We start from the raw sequence: 24,901 nt of genomic DNA, 5'->3' as shown, positions 1-24,901 counted from the left end.
CATAACTTGAAAAATTGCTGAATTTGTTCAAAGTTAAATGTTGATGGCATGGGGCTTGACACCAAGGTGAGGATCATATCTAACAACATGTCAGTGGAGAGAATAAGAAAAACTATGGTTAAGTAACTGACCATTGTTTAACTGCTTATCTTACACAGCTTTAATGAACTGGTTGTAAAAGTGGCTAAAATGCTAAACTCTTGTTACAGCTTTGTAAATGCCTGTTTTACCTTAGATGTGCCAAATTTGATCTCATTATTTTAATTTTATTCTTCACTGCAAAGAATAATCAATGCTATTTATAAATTCTTACCCGTGGATGATGTTCAATCTTGTAGGATGTTTGTTGAAATAAACGAATTTCTCTGATCACATGAGCAATCTAAATGCAAAAGATTTATATAGTTCAATAATTTCATTCAATTAAAGTCACAATTTATTATATAACAAAGCATGATCGATTTAAAATCAATAAAATTTAGTATTTTTTTAAAAAAACTCAGCACGACATATTTAAGGTTGTATTTGGCTAGTAAACGATGCACTTACTCTAGTCCAAAACCCTAACCTTGATTCTCAAACTAACCCTACTACTGAAACCACAATAATATACTACTGTACACTAGTATATAATAAAACTAAGAGATTAAAACATTTATTGTTTAGTATTAATTTTTTAAAAATTCTTTTATATTTATTTTATATGTTTCAGTTATGAATGGTTATATGGCCTTACCATTCTCATTTTAGAAAAATTAACAAGTCCCTCTTCTGTAACATTAGGTGTCCCTTCTTCGATGAATGAGAGATCAGTTAGATACATGCCAAGATAAGGAATGCATGGCGGATCACATCTAAACAGAAAGACAAACAGTTGATAATCCTTATCAGAAAAATACATACAGAAACTTAAATAGGGAATAAATGAAAGCATACAAAACAACCAGGTCATTTTATGACAGACACATTCTGAGAAAGTATCCCAGCTACATGAGAGACAAAACAATAACTTGAAAACTGTAAAGCATACCTGTGTAAAGCATCTCTCATGTTTTTAAACCGGCCTTCAGATGACACTAAATTCTGAAGTCTGTCTATCATCTGTTTAGTCTACATGGATAAATATATATAGGAACTTTTTCTACATGGTAAACAAAGACCAATTTTTGTTGTTACATCAATATTTAGAAGGTGCTGAAAAAACTCTCATGTATCCAGCAACTTGTACCAGTGGTAAAACCTATACTTTAATACTAAACTAATGGATTCAGACTGTTGTTAACCTTCACTATACAACATGGGAGCTATCAAACTAGAACACTGGCCTTAGTTATGTAACCATTCTATATCAGCATAAAAATGAATTACATTAATCTTAAATAGGGCCCTATATGTTTTGAGTGATATAGACTTATGTGTTTCGAGCTGTGGGCCTCTTTCAAGTTTCTTTAGGTTTGTCACCCAAGAAAAAAAAATTAGCTTAATTAATTACATGAACTTTTAACCTTCTGGATGAGACTGCTAAAATACTGTTACATCAAGGATATACTGATAGTTTTAACTTTAAGTTTAGCTGTTCATGAACTTTTTTGGTTTTTCAAGAACAGTAACTAACCACATGTAAATATGATGTGTGTGAGGTTATTTTCTAATAATATCTTTAATAGTTATGTTTTTCTCTATAAAAATGTATGCCTGGATTCTACCCACAAGATACTCTAAGAGAACCCATGAAGGATAACCAAAACAGAGTGCACAGTTATAAAACCTGACCCTAACCCACCTGTTTAGATAGTTTCTCCCACGTTTTCTTGAGCCTGTAAACTGAGCTATTTACAAAAGCTGCACAAATCTGCAGAACTCCATTGTAATTGTGCATACAGCGGCAGATATCAGCAATGGCTGCCCATTTCTCAATACATGCAACACGATCTTGCATGTTGGACCTGCTGACTATCTCAGACACAACCAGACGACTCACCTACAAAATCAAAGAGAGAAGTTTTTACTTTATTTCATGTCTTGGTTTAAAATAGTTGAAATACAAATCAAAGAATCACAGTATCAATATTAAAAGTGTGCCATGGTTACTGCAATGAAGGAAATAGAAACATACTTCATTGAATCTTTTGCTGACTAGGAGAACATGTTGAGCTTTGTGGCATTTATCAGGTTTCATCCAAGCTTGACTTAACAACTCCCTGGCATAAAAAATAGTTTGAAAATGTAGACTAAATATAAACTGTATGCATAATGTAGCAGTCAGCTTATGGTGTAAAAAATACAACTCTTTTACTTACTCGCTTCTAATAGCAATAAATATTTGATGATCTAAGTATGTCAACTGTTCAGCAATGTCTAAAGCTGAGAGTGTATCCAGGTTATCTTTCGATGTTGACTAGGAAAAAAAATGTGGTGAGCATTTACTTTAAAACTTGACACATTTGAATCAATATACAATGTTTACTCTTGCGTTCCATACCAAAAAACACACTTTTTTAAAAAAATGTTTGTATCAAATTTTAAATCGGGCAACAATTATTATTAAAAAGAAATTAAACAATGAATAATAATGTTTAGATCTGAGTTAAGTAGGCCAAGTTAAATTCAAGGTAAAGTGAAAGAGTGCAACATACTGATGGAGGCATGAGTAACTGTGTTAGGTCCACCCTTTTCTCAGGAGATGGTTCTTTACTTATAGTGCGGAGTATTGAAGCAGCAGCTTTGTGTTCGGCAGGCAAGAGGTTGCTATTGACAACCATTTCCTCCAACAAATCAACAACTTGAGACTTCAGTTCAGGGTCTGATTCAAAGTCCTGTGTGTTTTATAGAGAGCATTACTTTTTAAATGGACATGGAATCATATCTTGCTGATGTTTATTTAAAGCTAATGAAGTTGACATAAAAATTATACAATTCTTTTTTATAAATAATTTTAAAACTATGAAGCTGGCTACAGTAGACAATGAAGAAAAAAAGATTAATGTGCATTAGTTTATCCATTTGATCCTTTTACTCTTTTGTCACCAATGCACTATTTATATAAGTCTGATGTAAGCATTGCTTGATTTATTTTGCTTTTATTTCAATTAAACTTGTATTTAAAAATTTGTGAGAAAAATCTAAATTTTACATACAAGCTACACCATAGTTTATTAAATATATGTCCAACACTGATACTGTACAATCATACTTTTAAAAAAAAACAATACTAGTTAACAATATTGATAATAATATATCAATAAATTTTAAAATCTAGAATAAAGGTGCGACCAACAACAAGGACCATCAACACAAATCTATGTATAATGTAAACAAAAGGAATACTACAACAAATTTAGGTCTTCAGTTTTACATTAAGCATAAGTTCAACTGAGACAAATCTTTTTCATTGCTATTTTTAAATATTGAGGCATCCTTTTAAAATGACAAAAATATTTAACATAAGAAATAAAGGTATTAAAATAGAAGTGTTAATAAGATAAAATCAGTGAAGGATGTTTTTAAAATCTGTTACCTCATAATTACTAAAAATCCAGTTTTTCAATATTTTAATGACTCTCATAGTGTGAACAGAGCCAATACTAAGATGGGGGTGACCTGCAGGAACACACAACGCAACATTAAGCAATGATATCAATACAACAGTGGCACCATGCTGGCAGGTTGGGACTGACAATATCTACTGTACAATGGCTTAATGCCATTCTATGGGAGATGTTTTTACAACAGACAGTTGGCTGTGTTTCATGCACAGGTTTATTTTGTAATACAGGAAAGAGAATTAGTAGGTTTGTCAAACACTGATGGATGGTAGAATGTTTGCATACAGTTTAAGATTCACTATCATCAGGCCAACTTTAGTCTTATTTATTCTAAAACTTATTTATTTACTTGGATGAAAAACTTAAGAAGAGGTATTTTTTCATCCTAAAATTTTTACAGCTACTCTATTTAGGCTACACCTGTTTTAACTTGTAGTAAAGTGATGATAATGTTAGTATTTCTACATCAGAGGTAGAAAATAACATTTCAATTTTTAATTATGAAGTCTAAAAATCTAAAATGTGCATATTTTGGACTGACTCAATGATTATTGTTTGACATTAATGGCATAAATGATAATCTGATAATTCTGAAAATAGCTATTACTTTTAAAAAATCATGCCTTGATATTTTAAACATTTTGTTTTCTAGAAAACAATAAACAGCTAATTAAATAATTTCTATTAAAATACATTGCATATATTATTTCAATACTAGCTTTATATATTCTGGTGCACATCACATTTAAACATATTTGCTGAAAAAATATTCATAAAACTGCTCAATAGTTAAGTAAATGTTCTGAAAAGTTGCATACTTTCTTACCATGATATGTTAAGTGATTCAAACAATATTAGTAATTTTAAATTAATAGACCATTAGTTGAATTTATTTTTAATTTTATTTTACAGATTGGTAAGTATATGTTTCAAACAAAAGTATGCAAGATCCCAAACACTTGGATAGATATGATCAAACAAACGTTAAAACAGTCTCACAACAACTACTCTCTAGATTACAGCTACATTATGCAAATACTAGTGCTCAAGATATTTAGTCAGAACTTTGTTAATCATTGTTAAATATTTCTACTACTATTAAACTAAACATCATACTAAGTGAAACAATATGAATAGATAATTGTACGGCTATAGTGCTACAAGTCAGCTGCCAGATAGAAAGACAACAAAGAGTACATTCCAGGAGAATAGTGGTGAGCTGCCATAGATACAACAGTGAGTACATTCCAGGAGAGGTTTCCACCTGCTAGCTTACCTGCTGGTGCTTAGAGACCCAGTGTTTGAGGACATTTAGAACACGCATAGTGGCAGCGGTACTGATGACTGACTCTCTTTTTTTCATGACCGGGCGTGCATCTAATGTACCTGTTAGCCAATAGGGTGTTCAGTAGTTTGCATTGGAGGACTACGGGGTGTCAAAGACACAGCATATCATGAAGAGGACACATATCCAAATGTGTGACTTATTCAACCATGCCAGGAGTGGTGTTAGCAACCATCCAGTGCAAACAATGAATGCTGATATTTTTTCATTGCTAGATCATTTTTATGATAGCAGCTTTTTTTTTCTAGTTTAACTAATTGGCTTGATAACAAAACAGATAAACTAATGAAAAGAATTTAAAGTTAAATAGCCAGATAAAAAGGTGCCAGCACTTACCTGTCCCTACACTGAGGTATCGAGAGATTCCTTTTTGTTGCTGGTCAGCACAACTGGCCAGTCCAGCTGTAGCAGCAGCAAATGCAGTGGTTGCTGCAGAGGAGCTGGATCTGTAAGGGAATAATGGCAGAAAAATAACAGTCAGCTAGGAATTCAAGTGATGGGACGGAGTGGTCTAGCGGTAGAGAGCTGGACTGCTAACCGGAAAGTCTCGAGTTCGAATCCGGGTTCAAGTCAGCAGACCGTCCATGAGTCTACCCAACTCACGTTAGGGAAAGTAAAGGCGGCTGGGCATAGTGCTGACCACACTATATCTTCATATGCCGAGGTCACAGAATCAAGTGAACTTTACTTCCCTTGCCCCATAGACCATCAGGTTTGAAAGGGAAACTTTTAGGAATTCAAGTCAAGTCTAACCAAGAGAGACAGTGGGAAATATGCAAGAAATTTAAGTCAAAACTGTATTAAAATTAAAAGTTTTCAAACAAAAGCACAAATTGTGAAGTTTTCTAGAAAAAAAGCAAGTATAAATTACCTCCTTTTAGAAGCCCGAGATGATGTAACAACAGTTCCAGCCTTGGCCCTGGTTGGAGGGGACCCATCCATCTGGGCAAAACTACTGCGAGGTGAAGATACCATACTGATGCTCTCTGCCTCAGCACTGCCTCTCTTACCTGAGACTAAGATTTACAGAGAAATTTGTTGACACCAAGCTTTAGGTCTTTACTAATGTGTTAAAGTATTTCATACATTAATGTGTCAAAACTACACATGTTCATGTTACAAAATTGAAAACATTAATTTAGAAAGTGCAAATTGTAAATATACAAACATTAAAGGTGTAATAACTAAATTTCAGCATAAAATAACATTGACTTTGTTTGCTTAAATATATATCATTGGAAGAAAAAATAATAAAAAACTTTTGAATTACTTTTTTTTAAATTTATAACTTTTTTTATTTTTCAAGTGTTGAATTACCTTATAACTATAAGTAAGTAGAAATTTTAATTGCTTTTTTAAAAAAAATGTGTTTTGTAGAAAACAAAAGCATTCTGTGTTAGATATAGGCTATAATGAACATTAGGAATACAGAGGATTAACAAGCTGACAATTTGTAAAAAGAATCTAAAATTAAAATGCGTAGGTTAAGATCTAATTTCATTTCAAAGCAAACAGATGTTAGCCATTACAAGGTATGATGAAGTAATTATAAAATACGGCCTACTAAAAGATATTGAACAAGGTTCTTTTTTCTCACTTCTAATTATCATTTCAAAAATTGTGTTAAGAGTGCCAGTTACAGCTGGAAGATTGGATGCGCATGTTCCAGTTCACTTAAACAGATGTTTTTAAGGTCAAGAGAATTTGTGTACAGCGTACAATAAATTATTTTTTAGTCTGACCATTTGTCCTACAACAAAAAAAGATTTTATTTTCAATTTTTGAAAAGGTGTTTTGTTATGTTTTTTTCAAAAGATTGTAGTGTAGTTTAAAAATAAATATAGTATATTACATATCCAAAACATTTAAATGCAGTATTTTGTTAAGTACTGAGATAGAAAGTTAAAACCTTATTTAATAAATGAACATGACTAAAGATATTATAACTAATCTGTATAACTAATCTGACTTGTATCAGTTTTTAGGCAGTAAAAATGTATTGTACATGATATACGAGCAGGAATTATGTAAATAGTAGTGTTGTTTCTTGATGTTTTCCTCTTACAACACACTTGGTATTCAATAAGTTTGAATTATGGCACAATACTGGGTGGCTTCAACTGACTTTCCTTTGTAACTCTTCTGTCTAAAGAACAGCTTTTTGTTTAAATACCAAGTTTAGACTAATATTTTTGGAGATTATCTTGATAAAGTAACAAACTGGTGAGAATTAAAGCACACAACATAAAAACAACAACAGTATATTTATCACATTTATAGATTACATCAGCTTATTTGTGAATTTCACTATTTGAAAGTGTTTCATAAGTAATCTGATTTTCAAATTTCATTCTCTTAATAAAATAAAATAGTTTTCTCCAAAGGAAGTAACAGGCACTGGTAATGTATTAAAAATGAAATATTGTAATACCTAAAGAAATGTTAATCATTTACTTAATGAAGGAAATAACTATGGGTGCATGCAATCTGTGTGAGTAAAAGAGTAGGCTACACATTGCCATGGCTATTTCTACTGTTTGATTACAATTTTTCCAAACTGATGAACAATCTAAGATGGAAATGTAGAGCCAGTGAAGACACACAATAGTAAACAACATTTTTTCAACAATCAACATGTTGCACATTGTCCAATTTAGTGAGTGCTGTTCTTTCATTTAGACCTAATCAGTAGAGAACTACAGTGATAGCAGCAGTGTGGTTGTAACACAGCCTTTGAAAACACAACTACATTTAAAAGCTGGATCTTTAGAAGACAACATCAGGGTGAAAGGGAAAGACTCACATGGTCGTATCTTGATTTGCGGAGCAACAATGTTAGGAGATGAGTAGCTGTAGCTGATGGGAGATGGCGCACGGCGAAGCTTGGGACTGGAGGTAGGTGAGCGGGCTGGTGAGGATGTAATCCGACCAGGAGAGGAGGCTCGTTTTTGTGTCCCCGGAAGAAGAGGGGATGGAATCCTAACAGGTGAAGACATTGGGCGGGGTTTTATGATTCGAATAGGACTACTGCTTGGTGATAGAGCTAGTGCATCTAGTGTGTACGAAGTCTCCATCACTCTGCTTGGTGTTGACGGCCTCTTTGGACTTCCAGACGAGGAGCTTCCATTTATCTTGCTACCCTTCAGTCCTAAACCTAAAACTGGAACCCGTTTGGGACTTCCAAATGGAGAAACCAATGGCGAGGCTCTAGGAGTAATTGGAGTTCTTGGAGTCCCAGGTGTGAGTGTGTCAGAGCTGACAGCAGAGGTGATAGTCCGTGGACTTGAGGGTGAGACCAGAGACTCTGAAGATATGGATCCGGCAAATGTGGATGCCATGGAAGGAGTCAATAGCTGCTTGTCGTCAGCTGTGTCTATATAATCTGCGCTAGACTCATCATCAAGGTCAAAGTCTGAGAGAATGATACCTGTGGGAGATCCTGACTCCTGTCTGGTGATTGAGGGGATGTCTGGCACATCCTGGTCATTCAGAGTTTCACAAGAAGCTATTGGAGCAAGCAGAGCTCGTGGTTTTGGTGGTTGGAGAAAAGATGTGAGTTCAGAGCGGCTATCATCACTGTCCACAGATTCACCACGTTCAACTAAAGAACACAATGTGTAAATTGTAAGATATTTAAAATCAATCTACACAGTAGCTAATGTTCAGAAGGAACACTTCATAGATCAAATTTTTTAACGTGGTTCTTTTTTGCTGGAATCTATTTGTTTAACTAGAGAATAATCTGTTATATAGTTTAGAAATATCTTGAAAAAATCTATTTTAGCCTAATCTTTTGAAAAAAATTTCACACAAACCCTTAAGAAAGATTTTAGTGGAATACTAGGTACAAAACAGGATAGGGCAAAACTACATTAAATAACTTTTTTTTTCATTAAAAGTTTGAAAAAAGTTATAAAATGTTCTACTATTAAATGAATAAGATTTATGTTTCAGGTACATGCTAAGTTAATTAAGGATAAGCATCCAAAGCCTGGTTAGTTTGTTAAGATATTTTCACTAAGGAAGAAAACTAGTCATTAGTAGGATTGCTGTAAACAACTATATTAATTATCTGTGCACAAGTGACACATTTTCTTGCTAAAAAATTTTTTTTAACTTTAGGCTAATAAAATATTGCTGTACATGTTAGAAAAAATCAAAATTTAAAAGCTAAATAAGTAAGAAAGTGTGAAGTAAGAATCTAGTGTAAACCTACATTTCTGAGCTAAGTTGAGGGGATGCTGTTGTTGAAATGAGCCCCTTGATTCAGTACTAAATGATGTCCTAGGACTGCTGGCGCTACTGCTAATGGACACATCATCATCATCTTGCTTCATGCAGCCTGTGCTGATCCTTCGTAGCTTCTCCACTTGGGGCTTTATAACATACCTAGCATCAACTTCTGGAGGTTCACCTGTAAACTCAGGTGGGCTGCCGGTCTCCTCTGTACCTTCCTCTTCTGCTTGACAGCTGTAACACAAGGTGAAATACCAACAAATGTTCAACCAAGATTTACACTACAGATTTATTACAGTAAAATGAAAGTACAATTACCAGATTTTTTAAAAGCAGATTAAAATTGTACCAATTAAATAATTATCTGTGTAATTAATACTAAACAAATATTGATCATATTGACTAGTAGTGAAACTCACTGAGCAACAACTGATGATAGGCTGTTGGTGAGATTTACTCCCCCTTCATTGTTTGGCCCTCCCTCGTGACTTTTGTAAACCTTTTTGAGAGCCTCCAGCAGAGTGTGGCCAGTTGTAAACACTCTGTAAGTCAGCAAGAATGTGTTCAGGAAGTCGATGCTGAGAAACCTCAAATCTGTCAGGCGATCCAAAAGCCTTTCCACACTGGCATGGCGTATCTGTAACAAAACAATTAGAGCTATTAGTAAACAACAATGGAAAAATTCATGTGCTCTTTACACTATTACATCTTAGTGAATTTAGAATTTTTCTAAAAGCATTTTATGAAAATCTTTTTTAGAAAATTAATGCAAATGTCATTAAACAAAAGTGAACTGTGTTTATCTGTAAGTAAAAAATTGCCCTTTAAACTTACTGAAATTGTGTATAATTATCAACATTTAAAGTGATACAGTAAAAAAAAATTGTAACTAGATATTTAGTAAATACATTATTTTTTTGATAGTGTAAAAATCAATACCATAAATGGATCTATTTCATACCTACAAATTAGATAAAACTAAAAAGTTTTGTAGTTTAAAATTTATGAGTTTTCTAAGGAGTTCCCACTATTTTTACTAGAAGTGTTGAAACATTTTTTGTACACTTCTAAATAACTTATTTCCAAACAGCAATTTTAAAATTACAAGCAATGCTGCAGTAACAGAAGTTTAAAAAACAATGAGTTTTAGTATTCTCAAAATAAAAAAGAAACTTTTCTTACCTGAGGAACTTTACACGAGTTCAAAGTTCTACTAAATTTTATATCAACGTCATCACGGAATAGCTTAGGATCAGACCTGTTAAAAAAATAAAGATTTGTCGTTTTTTCTAAAGAAAAAATTAAAATTTTACTAATAAAAACTGTATCAAAAGGAACTAAACAATAGTTTAGCAGCTACATCCATGATGATCTTTAGCTCTTTTTCATCTTTTTATTAAGTTGAAAGAATCAATAGCATTTGATGAATTTTTAAACAGCCATACATCAAGAACAGCATAAAGTACATACTTTTTTCAAATTTCATTGAGTATTTACAACATGTTTTTGATAATAAGTGGTAGATCTATCCCATGGATCCTGAATATTTTTGTAACTGATCATTAATTAGCTTAATATTGAATAAGTGTAATGATTAAAGCATTTAGAATTAGTTTTTATTTTTTCTTAACATATACTAGGTGGTAAAGTAAGGCATACATAAATGCACAAAACAAAAACATATTTCAATATTTTTGTCTAAACCAAAATTTAGAAACTTAAATATTAAAAAATACAGAAAGTAACAAACTTTTAGTCTAAAATAATCTAAGCAACAAAGTTGCATACCAATATGGCAAAGTAAATAAATTTACGCCAACATATTTGAAAAAAAAAGTTAACTACAGAAAATATAGAAATATCAGTTGAGTTTGTACTTAATAAGATGTATGGAAAAAAAATTATTTGAATCAATTGATGAATTTCTTTAAAAATCTGTGAAAATAGCTCAACATACAATTATTGAATGAGTCTGGCGTGCCTTTGTAATGAACTAAAAAAAGTCCCTTGCTGCAACCTCTAATATATCATTTCTATTCTTGTTGCAAGAAAAATGTGCTGGCTATGGTTAGTACTGAGCCATTCAGGCATTCATATTAAGTCATTCACTGCTGGAGGTGTGCAACAGAGAACTTTTCAGTGAATTGATTTAAATGTAGAAAAAGCTCAGAAGTCATGTTTTTGTGTCACTAAAGTTTGTGTGTCTTTATACCTTCATAATCTATTTAAACATTTTTAAACAGATATAATTTTACAATTTGCTAGTCAAGTGCCACTTCTAAACAAATAGTATAAGGATGTTATGTTGCAAATTAAGAAATCTACAAATATATATGTATATATATGTAAATATATAAAGATAAATATGTGTGTGTGCTTTTTATAATAAACAATTTAATAAACAATGGTGACTAATAAACATGTTATTGTTACTAAGCGAAACTGCTTATTGATCGCAAGTCTTGAACAAGAAAAATAGTGTGATTGTTATGCATGGTTATGTTAGCCTATATGTAGGCTCCAACAGGAATACTGTCTATAGTGCATTATAGAATTTTGTATGCCTAAGGTGTTATTGCATTTACTAAGCATTGTAGGATGTTAATGTATCCTCCAAAAAAAAAATGTTTAGTAAATGACTACTTATAATATTAGTGAAGTGAAGTTAAACATGATGGGATAAATACATGATAAAGGAACTTTGATTAGAAATTAATATTTCTCCTTTTTATAGTATGGGCATGAAACAGGTATATTTGATAAAATTGTTAAAAATAACCACATATCTATGTCAACAATGACAGGTAAGTAGCATAAAACAGATCAAGCTAAATGTGTTCTATAAAAAATACATCAGATTCAAAAATGTTTTCATTCTGATGGAATGTTGTCTCATAATCTTTAAAATGTAATGCCACATTAAATTGTCAGCTAAAAGATCTAAACCAAAAAAAAAATTAAGAATAAAATGTGCATTCTGTGACAGGGGTAATCCATATATGACATCAAACTTCTAGTGTGAATGGTTACAATATTTGTGAACTGTAGGGGAAAGAGGTTAAGAATTGGGACAGTATTTTTTATTTCTCACAAATAAAATGATGAAAATCAAGATAATTTTCTTAACAATTTTTGTTATGTGTCTGTGTGAGAGGCTGTGATCATTTTGTGATCAATTTAAACGTACATATTGGGAAGAGGGGAAAATTATATAATATACAGTGATGTCATTTACAGGTGACCCCCATAAAGGCTATTGTTTATTGCATACAGCAAACTTTAAAAAGATAACATGCTTGGTAATAAAATAAAACATTTACTTGAAAAAAAACTATAAAGTGTTTTTTTTTCTTCAAAACATCATTTTTTTAAAGTTCAACACAGGATCTGGTTTGTTTGTTGGTACAAAATAATATATAATATGAATAGTTTGAATATGTAAAATGGCTTTAGTAGTTGCAGATTTTAAAAACTTACCAGATCTGTGTACTGTGTATGTATCTGTGATACAAAGGCATGAAACTTAACTTTTCTAGCCAGTGACTAAAGCACTATCACATTTGGGCTGATGTTTGCATACAACCATTACTTGTGCATAAATTACAAAAAAGGCTAAAACTATTACTATTGTTACAGTTACTTTCAGAATTTTTTCAAATGCATTATTTCTACTAGTTCTTTTTTCTTCTGAAAGATAATAAGTTACCCTGTTGTTTGATAAAAATTAATTGTTTGAAAGGTTTCTACTAACCAGTAATGCTATAATGTGTGATCTGGTGTAATAGAGTGTTTATTGTTTTGTTACCTAACTATTTCTACATTTCTCAACAATAAATAACCAATTAAATGTCAACCGAAATGTTATTTATTTAACATGATACAGAAAAACCTATTATAAATTAAGCTCTGTTAATTTCACTAATTTTCATTTGACATACAATAAGGCTATAAAATGACCTGCATTTAAGTAGAGGTTATTTTGTTCAACAATTTAAACTATGAAATCTATGACTTTCAATGTAGTAAAATTTAACTCAAATTAACATATATAAATCACAATATATAATTGTTTGAAAAATGTATATAGTTATGCCTTATATTGATTACTAAAAAGTTATTTTACATATGCAAATGAACTGATATTATCATATTTTCTATTTTGACAACATCATGAAGAAGTCATAAGACAATAGTTGTACAATGTGGCAGTGAGGTGAACACTTGTAAAGCAACAGTTGTCTCAAACTACAAGAACATTCAGTGAACTCATATTGGCTAATCAAAGCTTAAAATTATCTAAGCAGGGATCTAAGTGAAATTAACCTTTTCAAAAAATGTGCTTATAATATCATTATAATTACTGTATATGCAGGAATTTATTGATAGATCATGAAGTTTTGGATATTCTCAATAGAAACTAGCATGCTATACAACTTCATGCTTGTCAGTATCTGATCTCTAATTACAATAGAATTTGGTACTTAAAGACCACAAAGAAGCCTATTACCATTAATAGGCAAAGTGCAAAGGGAAGATGATCTAATATTTGCAAAAGGACTTGTAATTAATATATTTTAACATCTATAATACTCTACCTGACAGACTGGGGCATAGTGACAGAAGATGATTCGCTCATCGAGCTGTTGAGCAGATCACTGTAGTGTAGATTTTCTATACACTAGAATAGTTAAAAAATACCTTGTTATACATGTATATTTCTGTGTGTATGTGTGTGTTTTTATGTGTGTGTGTATATGTATTTATGTATAAACAGATGTATATGTGCATGTGATTGTGTATGGGTCCAACCTGTACAAGATTTCTGATTATATCTTTAAGTTACAAAAATCCCAAATTAGAATTAAAGTGTGCATGATTGTCAATTGTTTGAATTACCTGACAAATGTCACTATCTGATTGCCAATTGTCTGAGTTACCTGACTAATGTCACTATCTGATTGCCAATTGAGTTACCTGACTAATGTCACTATCTGATTGCCAATTGAGTTACCTGACTAATGTCACTATCTGATTGCCAATTGAGTTACCTGACTAATGTCACTATCTGATTGCCAATTGTCTGTTACCTGACTAATGTCACTATCTGATTGCCAATTGAGTTACCTGACTAATGTCACTGCACCAAGCTGCCTTCTCGTGGAGGGTGCTGGCCACCAAGGTTATTGTCACTGGAGGACCACTTTTTGAGTCAACAATCAATTTGAAATCAAGACCATTGTAATCAGCCTTTGCTTCCCTTTCAATCAAACCTTGCAATGGCAGGAGATTAGCAGCAGAAGTCTGACTTCCAAGGCTAAGGTTTGAGTCCAGTGAAGAAGCTATCAAACAAAACAAAAGTTGCATTTTATTTAAAAGTACAAAAATAATGTATCATTTTTCAAACATTCATTTGTAATGTGTGATAAATAATTTATGTTGAGTTTTGATTTTGGTATAATGTAAAACATCATACACTGTAAATTTATTGAAACTTTTTATATGTGTTTTTAACATAGTAACTTATTCTTATTATAATTATATTTTTTACCCTTAATCTAAAAACAGTTAATTTTCTAATTATTAAATAAACATGTTTTTATAATGATTTACATTTACTTCTAGTAAGGTCCTAGTAATGGATGTCAGAGTGTACACAAATGTGACATGTACATGGAATGTTTTAAAGTTAATAATGTTTCATTGTTGTTTGAGTGTATACAAATGTGACATGTACATGGAATGTTTTAAAGTTAATAATGCTTCAACGGATCTTTGAGTGTATACAAATGTGACATGTACATGGAATAATTTAAAGTTAGTAATGCTTTAACAGATCTCAGAGTGTACACAAATGTGACAAGTACACAGCCACATAAACAGACTACTGACATGGTAAATCTAGTCACTAATGAACTAACAACAGCAAATCTAAAAATGTACTCTTTTCAGCTGCATGCTTAGCATCTGAAAACATCTGATTAAAAGCACATGCAAAGAAGCACTGGATAGCTTTAATTAAGTTGATATTCTTTTGATCCTAATAAACTACACATTTTAAATTGTTTTAAAAATGTATTAACATCCTTTTATTGATATGTTGTTATAAATAACATACTTATGCCTATATCAGTATTATGGATATATAAGTAGATTAACAATTGTTATCACCATCATAGGCTTACCATTATTTCCTTTTATATCACTTGAGCACAGCACATATTATAAACATAACTCTAGACAGTGTCCCACACATACACACTATGCAGCTACAAGGCTATACAAAACATTGACTACATAAGCTCTGTAGTGAGCAGCTTGTAACACTTGATGAGAGACAACAGTTACAGTCTACAGATTCATTCAATCTAAGGGAGGCCACTCTAAGTGAAGTTCTTCTCCATCAAGTTACTAGATGGGTGCCAAAGGACAGTGATAGCAATGACTTCTGAAACCAGAGTACCAATATGAAAACATTGACTAAGCATACAATGACTGGGTACCTAAGTCCAGCAACTGAGTACTTTTGAGAATCCAAGAAAAGTTACCAATATTATCCAGGGAAGCTGAAACTGAAAGTAGACACAGTTTCAATCTTCCCTTGCTAGAGGGTGCAGTAGCATCTAGCTAAAGAGTTCTATACAAACTTTTTTCAAAATTACTTTTAAACAGTGGATGATTGGGAGCTCTTAACACCCAACAATACAAAAGTATTTAAAGTTCTTAAACACTCTAAGATCAAATGATGTACACACAAAAATGTAAACTTTATGTGACTGCAAAATGTGTTATACTAAGACAATGGTTGTTGTTTTTTTTTTATATAAATACTACAGCAAGACAATTTGCCTGCTGATTTCTTTTGAAAATGAATACCAGCCCATTGGTTGTAAATTTATATTTTATATGGCTCTGAAAAACATTCCATTCCATTATGTCACAAAACTCACAATCAAGTTGTACACTTGATACTATCTTAATTTTTAATGAAATCCATTCAAAATGGATGCATGTGGCATTTTTTGTTAGAAGAAACAAATTATATTAAGTTTGTGTGTTTTCTTAAAGATGGTGAGAGGTGGGGGAAGGGGAGGGGGTGTCACATAATAAAAAAAAAAAGAAACATATTCATACAATAGCTTTGCTGAAATCAACAATAACAGACTTCTGCTGAAATATATAATTTATTCCTTGACCTCATTTATTTTAAATTTAGGGTAATTATTTTGTATTTCCTTCACAAAACGAAGTTAAAGGTTAAACCTATATTTCCACTCCCTACCTCTTAAAAATAACAATTTTAGCAATTTCTGCACCTTTTCTTGAAACTCCCCCCCCCCCCCCATCCCAAGTAAAGCAGCTTTAATAGTCTGAATTCTCCTCCTCCCTCACCCCCACCTTCACCACCACACTTTCTCCAAGGTGTGTGAGTTTCTTACACCAAATTTGACTTACGATAAAAAAAACTGCTCGCTAAAAGAATCTCCGTTCATCTCTGTTAGAGAATAATTCTTATAGTCTTGGACTACGCCTAAATTTGGAATCATAAAATACATAGGTCTAGACCTAGTTGCTTACTTTTATGAATTTATTGTGGAAATTATTATTTTGAATGTGCGTGTGTATGTGTTTAGCGCAATACTCTCACGATGCTAGGTCCTTTGTTGTGTTTTGTATTGTGTGCGTTTAGTGTCGCCATAGAGCCGCTGAGAAGTCAGCTCTTACGCGTGTGTAACTACTTGATCAGACGACAAACAATGACATGAGAAGCACGTGCGGCTGTCTGTAGAACTGCGTCGCCTGCTCGTCTGCTCGTGTGTCATTTTTTATTTACAACACCGGCGACACGCTACAGTCGTCGACTAACTGTTGAACAGACTGATACGTGCTTAGACTCGAGATATGGATCTACTGAGTTTAAAAAATTGTAATGGTGTTGTTAAAGGCCATCCTTTCTCGCGGATGCTATAGGCTATGAGAGATACCTGAGTAGCTTACTCACGACATGTTAAAACTCAAGGTCAGAGGTCACACGTTTTCAACAGCGTCTGGGGAAGAGCCCAGATAAGAACACCGGTTTTTTTTAAAGAAATATCCTACTGTCTTCTACACGGCGTCGAGTTTATACAACCAAGTAGGCTAGCCGACAAATACTAGGCATACTTAGTAGTCTATGTCGGCTATATCTTGGTAAAAACAAGCCATATCGACCAATCAAAGAGAAAGTAATAGGCTTAGAATTATTCAATGAATGCGATACATGATTGTGATGTTTTGTAAGCAGTAGTGTTGCTTGTTTTTAATAATACAATATGAAGCCCATAGTGTCAGCGGGAAATCAAACTTTAACGGAACTAAACTTGAAAACAAAAATACAAGACACCACATGAAGCTAAAGAAAGAAACAGGAAAAAGTATCGAACAAAAACTTACTTTCTTCGTCAAAGAAGAATATGTCCGAGTTGGGATCTTCAATTAGTGTGCAGTCGAGAAGAACTATTTTACCGATATGCTGAAATAAAAGTGATGCCGTTTATTAACAAGGTAGACTTGAGAGTATTGTAGCAGATCATCTCTCTGTTGAATGAATACGAATCCCCCATAATTTTAAGGTCAGTATTATTTCTAGTTAATCTGCTCAATGTTTATATGTGAAGGCTAACAAAGTGACATATATTAAGCCTACAATTTAAGAGGTGGACGGAATGAATGGTAGCACACACCATCTCCTCATCTCCTCACCCACCCCTTTTCATTATTCAACCCAGACACTATTCCAGTCAAAGTTAGGATGTATAGATCTGTCCACTAACATTAAGTTAGGCGATGTGGTCAAAGTTAGGATGTATAGATCTGTCAACTGACATTAAGTTAGGCGATGTGGTCAAAGTTAGGATGTATAGATCTGTCCACTAACATTAAGTTAGGCGATGTGGTCAAAGTTAGGATGTATAGATCTGTCCACTAACATTAAGTTAGGCGATGTGGTCAAAGTTAGGATGTATAGATCTGTCCACTAACATTAAGTTAGGCGATGTGGTCAAAGTTAGGATGTATAGATCTGTCCACTAACATTAAGTTAGGCGATGTGGTCAAAGTTAGGATGTATAGATCTGTCAACTGACATTAAGTTAGGCGATGTGGTCAAAGTTAGGATGTATAGATCTGTCAACTGACATTAAGTTAGGCGATGTGGTCAAAGTTAGGATGTATAGATCTGTCAACTGACATTAAGTTAGGCGATGTGGTCAAAGTTAGGATGTATAGATCTGTCCACTAACATTAAGTTAGGCGATGTGGTCAAAGTTAGGATGTATAGATCTGTCCACTAACATTAAGTTAGGCGATGTGGTCAAAGTTAGGATGTATAGATCTGTCAACTGACATTAAGTTAGGCGATGTGGTCAAAGTTAGGATGTATAGATCTGTCAACTGACATTAAGTTAGGCGATGTGGTCAAAGTTAGGATGTATAGATCTGTCAACTGACATTAAGTTAGGCGATGTGGTCAAAGTTAGGATGTATAGATCTGTCAACTGACATTAAGTTAGGCGATGTGGTCAAAGTTAGGATGTATAGATCTGTCAACTGACATTAAGTTAGGCGATGTGGTCAAAGTTAGGATGTATAGATCTGTCAACTGACATTAAGTTAGGCGATGTGGTCAAAGTTAGGATGTATAGATCTGTCAACTGACATTAAGTTAGGCGATGTGGTCAAAGTTAGGATGTATAGATCTGTCAACTGACATTAAGTTAGGCGATGTGGTCAAAGTTAGGATGTATAGATCTGTCAACTGACATTAAGTTAGGCGATGTGGTCAAAGTTAGGATGTATAGATCTGTCAACTGACATTAAGTTAGGCGATGTGGTCAAAGTTAGGATGTATAGATCTGTCAACTGACATTAAGTTAGGCGATGTGGTCAAAGTTAGGATGTATAGATCTGTCCACTAACATTAAGTTAGGCGATGTGGTCAAAGTTAGGATGTATAGATCTGTCCACTAACATTAAGTTAGGCGATGTGGTCAAAGTTAGGATGTATAGATCTGTCAACTGACATTAAGTTAGGCGATGTGGTCAAAGTTAGGATGTATAGATCTGTCAACTGACATTAAGTTAGGCGATGTGGTCAAAGTTAGGATGTATAGATCTGTCAACTGACATTAAGTTAGGCGATGTGGTCAAAGTTAGGATGTATAGATCTGTCAACTGACATTAAGTTAGGCGATGTGGTCAAAGTTAGGATGTATAGATCTGTCAACTGACATTAAGTTAGGCGATGTGGTCAAAGTTAGGATGTATAGATCTGTCAACTGACATTAAGTTAGGCGATGTGGTCAAAGTTAGGATGTATAGATCTGTCAACTGACATTAAGTTAGGCGATGTGGTCAAAGTTAGGATGTATAGATCTGTCAACTGACATTAAGTTAGGCGATGTGGTCAAAGTTAGGATGTATAGATCTGTCAACTGACATTAAGTTAGGCGATGTGGTCAAAGTTAGGATGTATAGATCTGTCAACTGACATTAAGTTAGGCGATGTGGTCAAAGTTAGGATGTATAGATCTGTCCACTAACATTAAGTTAGGCGATGTGGTCAAAGTTAGGATGTATAGATCTGTCCACTAACATTAAGTTAGGCGATGTGGTCAAAGTTAGGATGTATAGATCTGTCCACTAACATTAAGTTAGGCGATGTGGTCAAAGTTAGGATGTATAGATCTGTCCACTAACATTAAGTTAGGCGATGTGGTCAAAGTTAGGATGTATAGATCTGTCCACTAACATTAAGTTAGGCGATGTGGTCAAAGTTAGGATGTATAGATCTGTCCACTAACATTAAGTTAGGCGATGTGGTCAAAGTTAGGATGTATAGATCTGTCAACTGACATTAAGTTAGGCGATGTGGTCAAAGTTAGGATGTATAGATCTGTCCACTAACATTAAGTTAGGCGATGTGGTCAAAGTTAGGATGTATAGATCTGTCAACTGACATTAAGTTAGGCGATGTGGTCAAAGTTAGGATGTATAGATCTGTCAACTGACATTAAGTTAGGCGATGTGGTCAAAGTTAGGATGTATAGATCTGTCAACTGACATTAAGTTAGGCGATGTGGTCAAAGTTAGGATGTATAGATCTGTCCACTAACATTAAGTTAGGCGATGTGGTCAAAGTTAGGATGTATAGATCTGTCAACTGACATTAAGTTAGGAGATGTGGTCAGTTAGGATGTATAGATCTGTCAACTGACATTAAGTTAGGCGATGTGGTCAAAGTTAGGATGTATAGATCTGTCAACTGACATTAAGTTAGGCGATGTGGTCAAAGTTAGGATGTATAGATCTGTCAACTGACATTAAGTTAGGCGATGTGGTCAAAGTTAGGATGTATAGATCTGTCAACTGACATTAAGTTAGGCGATGTGGTCAAAGTTAGGATGTATAGATCTGTCAACTGACATTAAGTTAGGCGATGTGGTCAAAGTTAGGATGTATAGATCTGTCAACTGACATTAAGTTAGGCGATGTGGTCAAAGTTAGGATGTATAGATCTGTCAACTGACATTAAGTTAGGCGATGTGGTCAAAGTTAGGATGTATAGATCTGTCAACTGACATTAAGTTAGGCGATGTGGTCAAAGTTAGGATGTATAGATCTGTCAACTAACATTAAGTTAGGCGATGTGGTCAAAGTTAGTATGTATAGATCTGTAAACTAACATTAAGTTAGGCGATGTGGTCAAAGTTAGGATGTATAGATCTGTCAACTAACATTAAGTTAGGCGATGTGGTCAAAGTTAGGATGTATAGATCTGTAAAATAACATTAAGTTAGGCGATGTGGTCAAAGTTAGGATGTATAGATTTGTCAACTAACATTAAGTTAGGCGATGTAGTCAAAGTTAGGATGTTTAGATCTGTCAACTGACATTAAGTTAGTGGTGTACGACCAGATATCTTGATGAAGTGGTAACTACGCCCTGACCCTGGATGTATAGATCTGTCAACTGAAATTAAGTTAGGGGTGAACGACCAGATATCTTGATGAGGTGATAACTACGTCCTGACCCTGGATGTATAGATCTGTCAACTGACATTAAGTTAGGGGTGAACGACCAGATATCTTGATGAGGTGATAACTACGTCCTGACCCTGGATGTATAGATCTGTCAACTGACATTAAGTTAGGGGTGAACGACCAGATATCTTGATGAGGTGATAACTACGTCCTGACCCTGGATGTATAGATCTGTCAACTGAAATTAAGTTAGGGGTGTACGACCAGATATCTTGATGAAGTGGTAACTACGCCCTGACCCTGGATGTATAGATCTGTCAACTGACATTAAGTTAGGGGTGAACGACCAGATATCTTGATGAGGTGATAACTACGTCCTGACCCTGGATGTATAGATCTGTCAACTGACATTAAGTTAGGGGTGAACGACCAGATATCTTGATGAGGTGATAACTACGTCCTGACCCTGGATGTATAGATCTGTCAACTGAAATTAAGTTAGGGGTGAACGACCAGATATCTTGATGAGGTGATAACTACGTCCTGACCCTGGATGTATAGATCTGTCAACTGACATTAAGTTAGGGGTGAACGACCAGATATCTTGATGAGGTGGTAACTACGCCTTGACCCTGGATGTATAGATCTGTCAACTGAAATTAAGTTAGGGGTGAACGACCAGATATCTTGATGAGGTGATAACTACGTCCTGACCCTGGATGTATAGATCTGTCAACTGACATTAAGTTAGGGGTGAACGACCAGATATCTTGATGAGGTGATAACTACGTCCTGACCCTGGATGTATAGATCTGTCAACTGAAATTAAGTTAGGGGTGAACGACCAGATATCTTGATGAGGTGATAACTACGTCCTGACCCTGGATGTATAGATCTGTCAACTGAAATTAAGTTAGGGGTGAACGACCAGATATCTTGATGAGGTGGTAACTACGTCCTGACCACAGGCGTCCTTGACATTATCTTTTTTTTTCTTTTCAGGTTTTCTTTTCAGCTGTAGCTGGTTTCGGAGCGATTATGTAATGTTTCAGTGTACCATGGTTAAAATGAGATTTGTAACGTGTTCACTTGTCAGAAGTTGACTTGTGTAATGTCTCTGTATAATATTGTGCCCTGCTGTATGTTATATCGCACTGTTTGGTGCTATATGGTCCTGCTGACTTTATGTATTAGCTATTACTATGTCTAATATGCCGATTACTTGGCCCAATACATCATTTTTACTTGCTCCCCCTTAGTCTCTCTTTGGCAGTATTTATCTGATTTCTGTTAGTATATAATTGTAGGAATGTTCCACGCAGTTTAAAAAAATGATTTAATTAGTGTTTAAAATGACGAGTCATGAACATGTACCACTGTAGACGCGAGTTTGAAATTGCTGTTTATAGTAATTAAAGGTGTCAATGCTTTATATTTGTCGCTCTTGCTCTTTTTAAGTCCGTCTTTAACTTGGTAGGCTAACTCGCTAATTTAAAAACTATGGTTAAATAATTATTTTTTAAAAAGTAATTATCTACCGTTCTTTAAATCAAAAATGTGTTGGGTATAATATAAGTGTGAGTTTACTTCGAGCGCACAATGTGTAGTCAAAGTCTAGCCTACTACCACTACTTCGTTTCATCCCACAGACTATGTAAAACTGAGCAATGATGGCAAAGCAGTAAATTGTTGATAAACTTGAGATGAGGGGGACATCCATAATGATGTTATGCAATATTAGTCAACTTACCCCTCCTCCACCCAGCACCCCATTAAGTCACTAAGTTCCAACCCAACCTTCAAGCCTTAAATATTACTCGTTACGTTTTTCATCATGTAATGTAGTTAAAGTAGAAAATATATGCTACGTCACATTTCTTCAACTCCCCAAATAACACATCGTTACAAAAGTCTGAACATGTGAGGATATTTTTGAACGGCCCCTTTGTGAAAACTATGCATAAGTAGACTAAGTAATAGACCTAACATCTGAAAGATCTGTGTAGGCTATCGAAATGTATCTAAATAGATAAGGCTCTTAAAGAACTTGTTGGATCTAGCCATTGCCAGCGTCATGACGCGTCATATTGTTGATGTTTTAGAGCCGAGCTATTTTTAGCTCCATCTCTTGTTTCTAAGCATAGGAGAGTCAAGTCTTATCCCGCGTGGCCGTGTTGACGTTCTAGATCGGGCTATTTTTGGCTACTGGTCCATACCTGCTAAAGCGACCGTTTGATTGCTAAGAATGGAAATAATCAATATCTATTGATGGCTAGCTATTATGTATGTATATCAATCAATAGTTTTTGACGACAAGCTATTTAGACAGACGTCAATTTGTGATAACTCAACAGGTTGAATGAACTGGTCAGTCTAGGGGTTTTTTTGTCTCTTCTGATGTTTTTTTTAATTACTTATTTTAAAATATGAAGTGATTTTTGGTACATGTTATTTTAGTAAGAGAGGGCTTTCTTTATAAAAGAACACTGAGGACATAAAGCAACCTGCTAGATGTATTTCAATTGTTAGAAAGGAAATGGTGTCTGGTGTAGGCTGAATCTGAATTATGGCCAATTAGGCCTAGATCTAGAGTCTATATATTTAATTGTGTTGTCTCAGGTTGAATTAAAATAATTTAAAAAAAAAAATACTGTCCCCTCTGTATGTTGTTGGATTAAAACATGTCCACTGTATGTTGTTGGATTAAAACATGTCCACTGTATGTTGTTGGATTAAAACATGTACACTGTATGTTGTTGGATTAAAACATGTCCACTGTAGATTATGTTGTTGGATTAAAACATGTCCACTGTATGTGTTGGATTAAAACATGTCCACTATATGTTGTTGGATTAAAACATGTCCACTGTATGTTGTTTGATTAAAACATGTCCACTGTATGTTGTTGGATTAAAACATGTCCACTGTATGTTGTTGGATTAAAACATGTCCACTGTATGTTGTTGGATTAAATTATGTCCACAGTATGTTGTTGGATTAAAACATGTCCACTGTATGTTGTTGGATTAATACATGTCCACTGTATGTTGTTTGATTAAAACATGTCCACTGTATGTTGTTGGATTAAAACATGTCCACTGTATGTTGTTGGATTAAAACATGTACACTGTATGTTGTTGGATTAAATTATGTCCACAGTATGTTGTTGGATTAAAACATGTCCACTGTATGTTGTTGGATTAAAACATGTCCACTGTATGTTGGATTAAAACATGTCCACTGTAGATTATGTTGTTGGATTAAAACATGTCCACTGTATGTTGTTGGATTAAAACATGTCCACTGTATGTTGTTGGATTAAAACATGTCCACTGTAGATTATGTTGTTGGATTAAAACATGTCCACTGTATGTTGTTGGATTAAAACATGTCCACTGTAGATTATGTTGTTGGATTAAAACATGTCCACTGTAGATTATGTTGTTGGATTAAAACATGTCCACTGTATGTTGTTGGATTAAAATATGCCCACTGTATGTTGTTGGATTAAAACATGTCCACTGTATGTTGTTGGATTAAAACATGTCCACTGTATGTTGTTGGATTAAATTATGTCCACAGTATGTTGTTGGATTAAAACATGTACACTGTATGTTGTTGGATTAAAACATGTCCACTGTATGTTGTTGGATTAAAACATGTCCACTGTATGTTGTTGGATTAAAATATGCTCACTGTATGTTGTTGGATTAAAACATGTCCACTGTATGTTGTTGGATTAAAATATGTCTAACTTA

General features: G+C 33.9%; 1 protein-coding gene across 8 annotated transcripts in view; it reads right to left on the bottom strand.

Moving 5' to 3' along the window:
* Nucleotides 1-24,901, bottom strand: part of LOC131936102 (ras-specific guanine nucleotide-releasing factor 2) — a 95,776-nt gene that overhangs the window by 2,054 nt on the left and 68,821 nt on the right. For 3 of the 8 annotated variants that reach the window (XM_059292969.1, XM_059292970.1, XM_059292974.1), the window contains 18 exons: nt 17,557-17,635; nt 14,251-14,465; nt 13,722-13,804; nt 12,604-12,627; nt 10,309-10,384; nt 9,546-9,763; nt 9,107-9,360; nt 7,694-8,491; nt 5,762-5,906; nt 5,227-5,336; nt 4,822-4,931; nt 2,637-2,816; nt 2,301-2,398; nt 2,117-2,201; nt 1,784-1,981; nt 1,031-1,110; nt 737-854; nt 314-382 (listed from right to left, as the gene is read on the bottom strand). In XM_059292969.1, the coding sequence (XP_059148952.1) occupies nt 314-382; nt 737-854; nt 1,031-1,110; nt 1,784-1,981; nt 2,117-2,201; nt 2,301-2,398; nt 2,637-2,816; nt 4,822-4,931; nt 5,227-5,336; nt 5,762-5,906; nt 7,694-8,491; nt 9,107-9,360; nt 9,546-9,763; nt 10,309-10,384; nt 12,604-12,627; nt 13,722-13,804; nt 14,251-14,465; nt 17,557-17,635 (2,940 nt within the window). Of the gene's footprint in view, nt 1-313; nt 383-736; nt 855-1,030; nt 1,111-1,783; nt 1,982-2,116; nt 2,202-2,300; nt 2,399-2,636; nt 2,817-3,517; nt 3,601-4,821; nt 4,932-5,226; nt 5,337-5,761; nt 5,907-7,693; nt 8,492-9,106; nt 9,361-9,545; nt 9,764-10,308; nt 10,385-12,603; nt 12,628-13,721; nt 13,805-14,250; nt 14,466-17,556; nt 17,636-24,901 lie in introns of those variants that run through there. The other 5 variants (XM_059292972.1, XM_059292973.1, XM_059292975.1 and 2 more) reach the window with 5 other exon arrangements.

This window comes from Physella acuta, unplaced genomic scaffold, assembly GCF_028476545.2.
Source record: "Physella acuta isolate Inbredline_101_S28 unplaced genomic scaffold, ASM2847654v3 ptg000168l, whole genome shotgun sequence".
NCBI lineage: Eukaryota > Metazoa > Mollusca > Gastropoda > Physidae > Physella > Physella acuta.
This window is presented reverse-complemented; position numbering and strand designations above follow the sequence as displayed.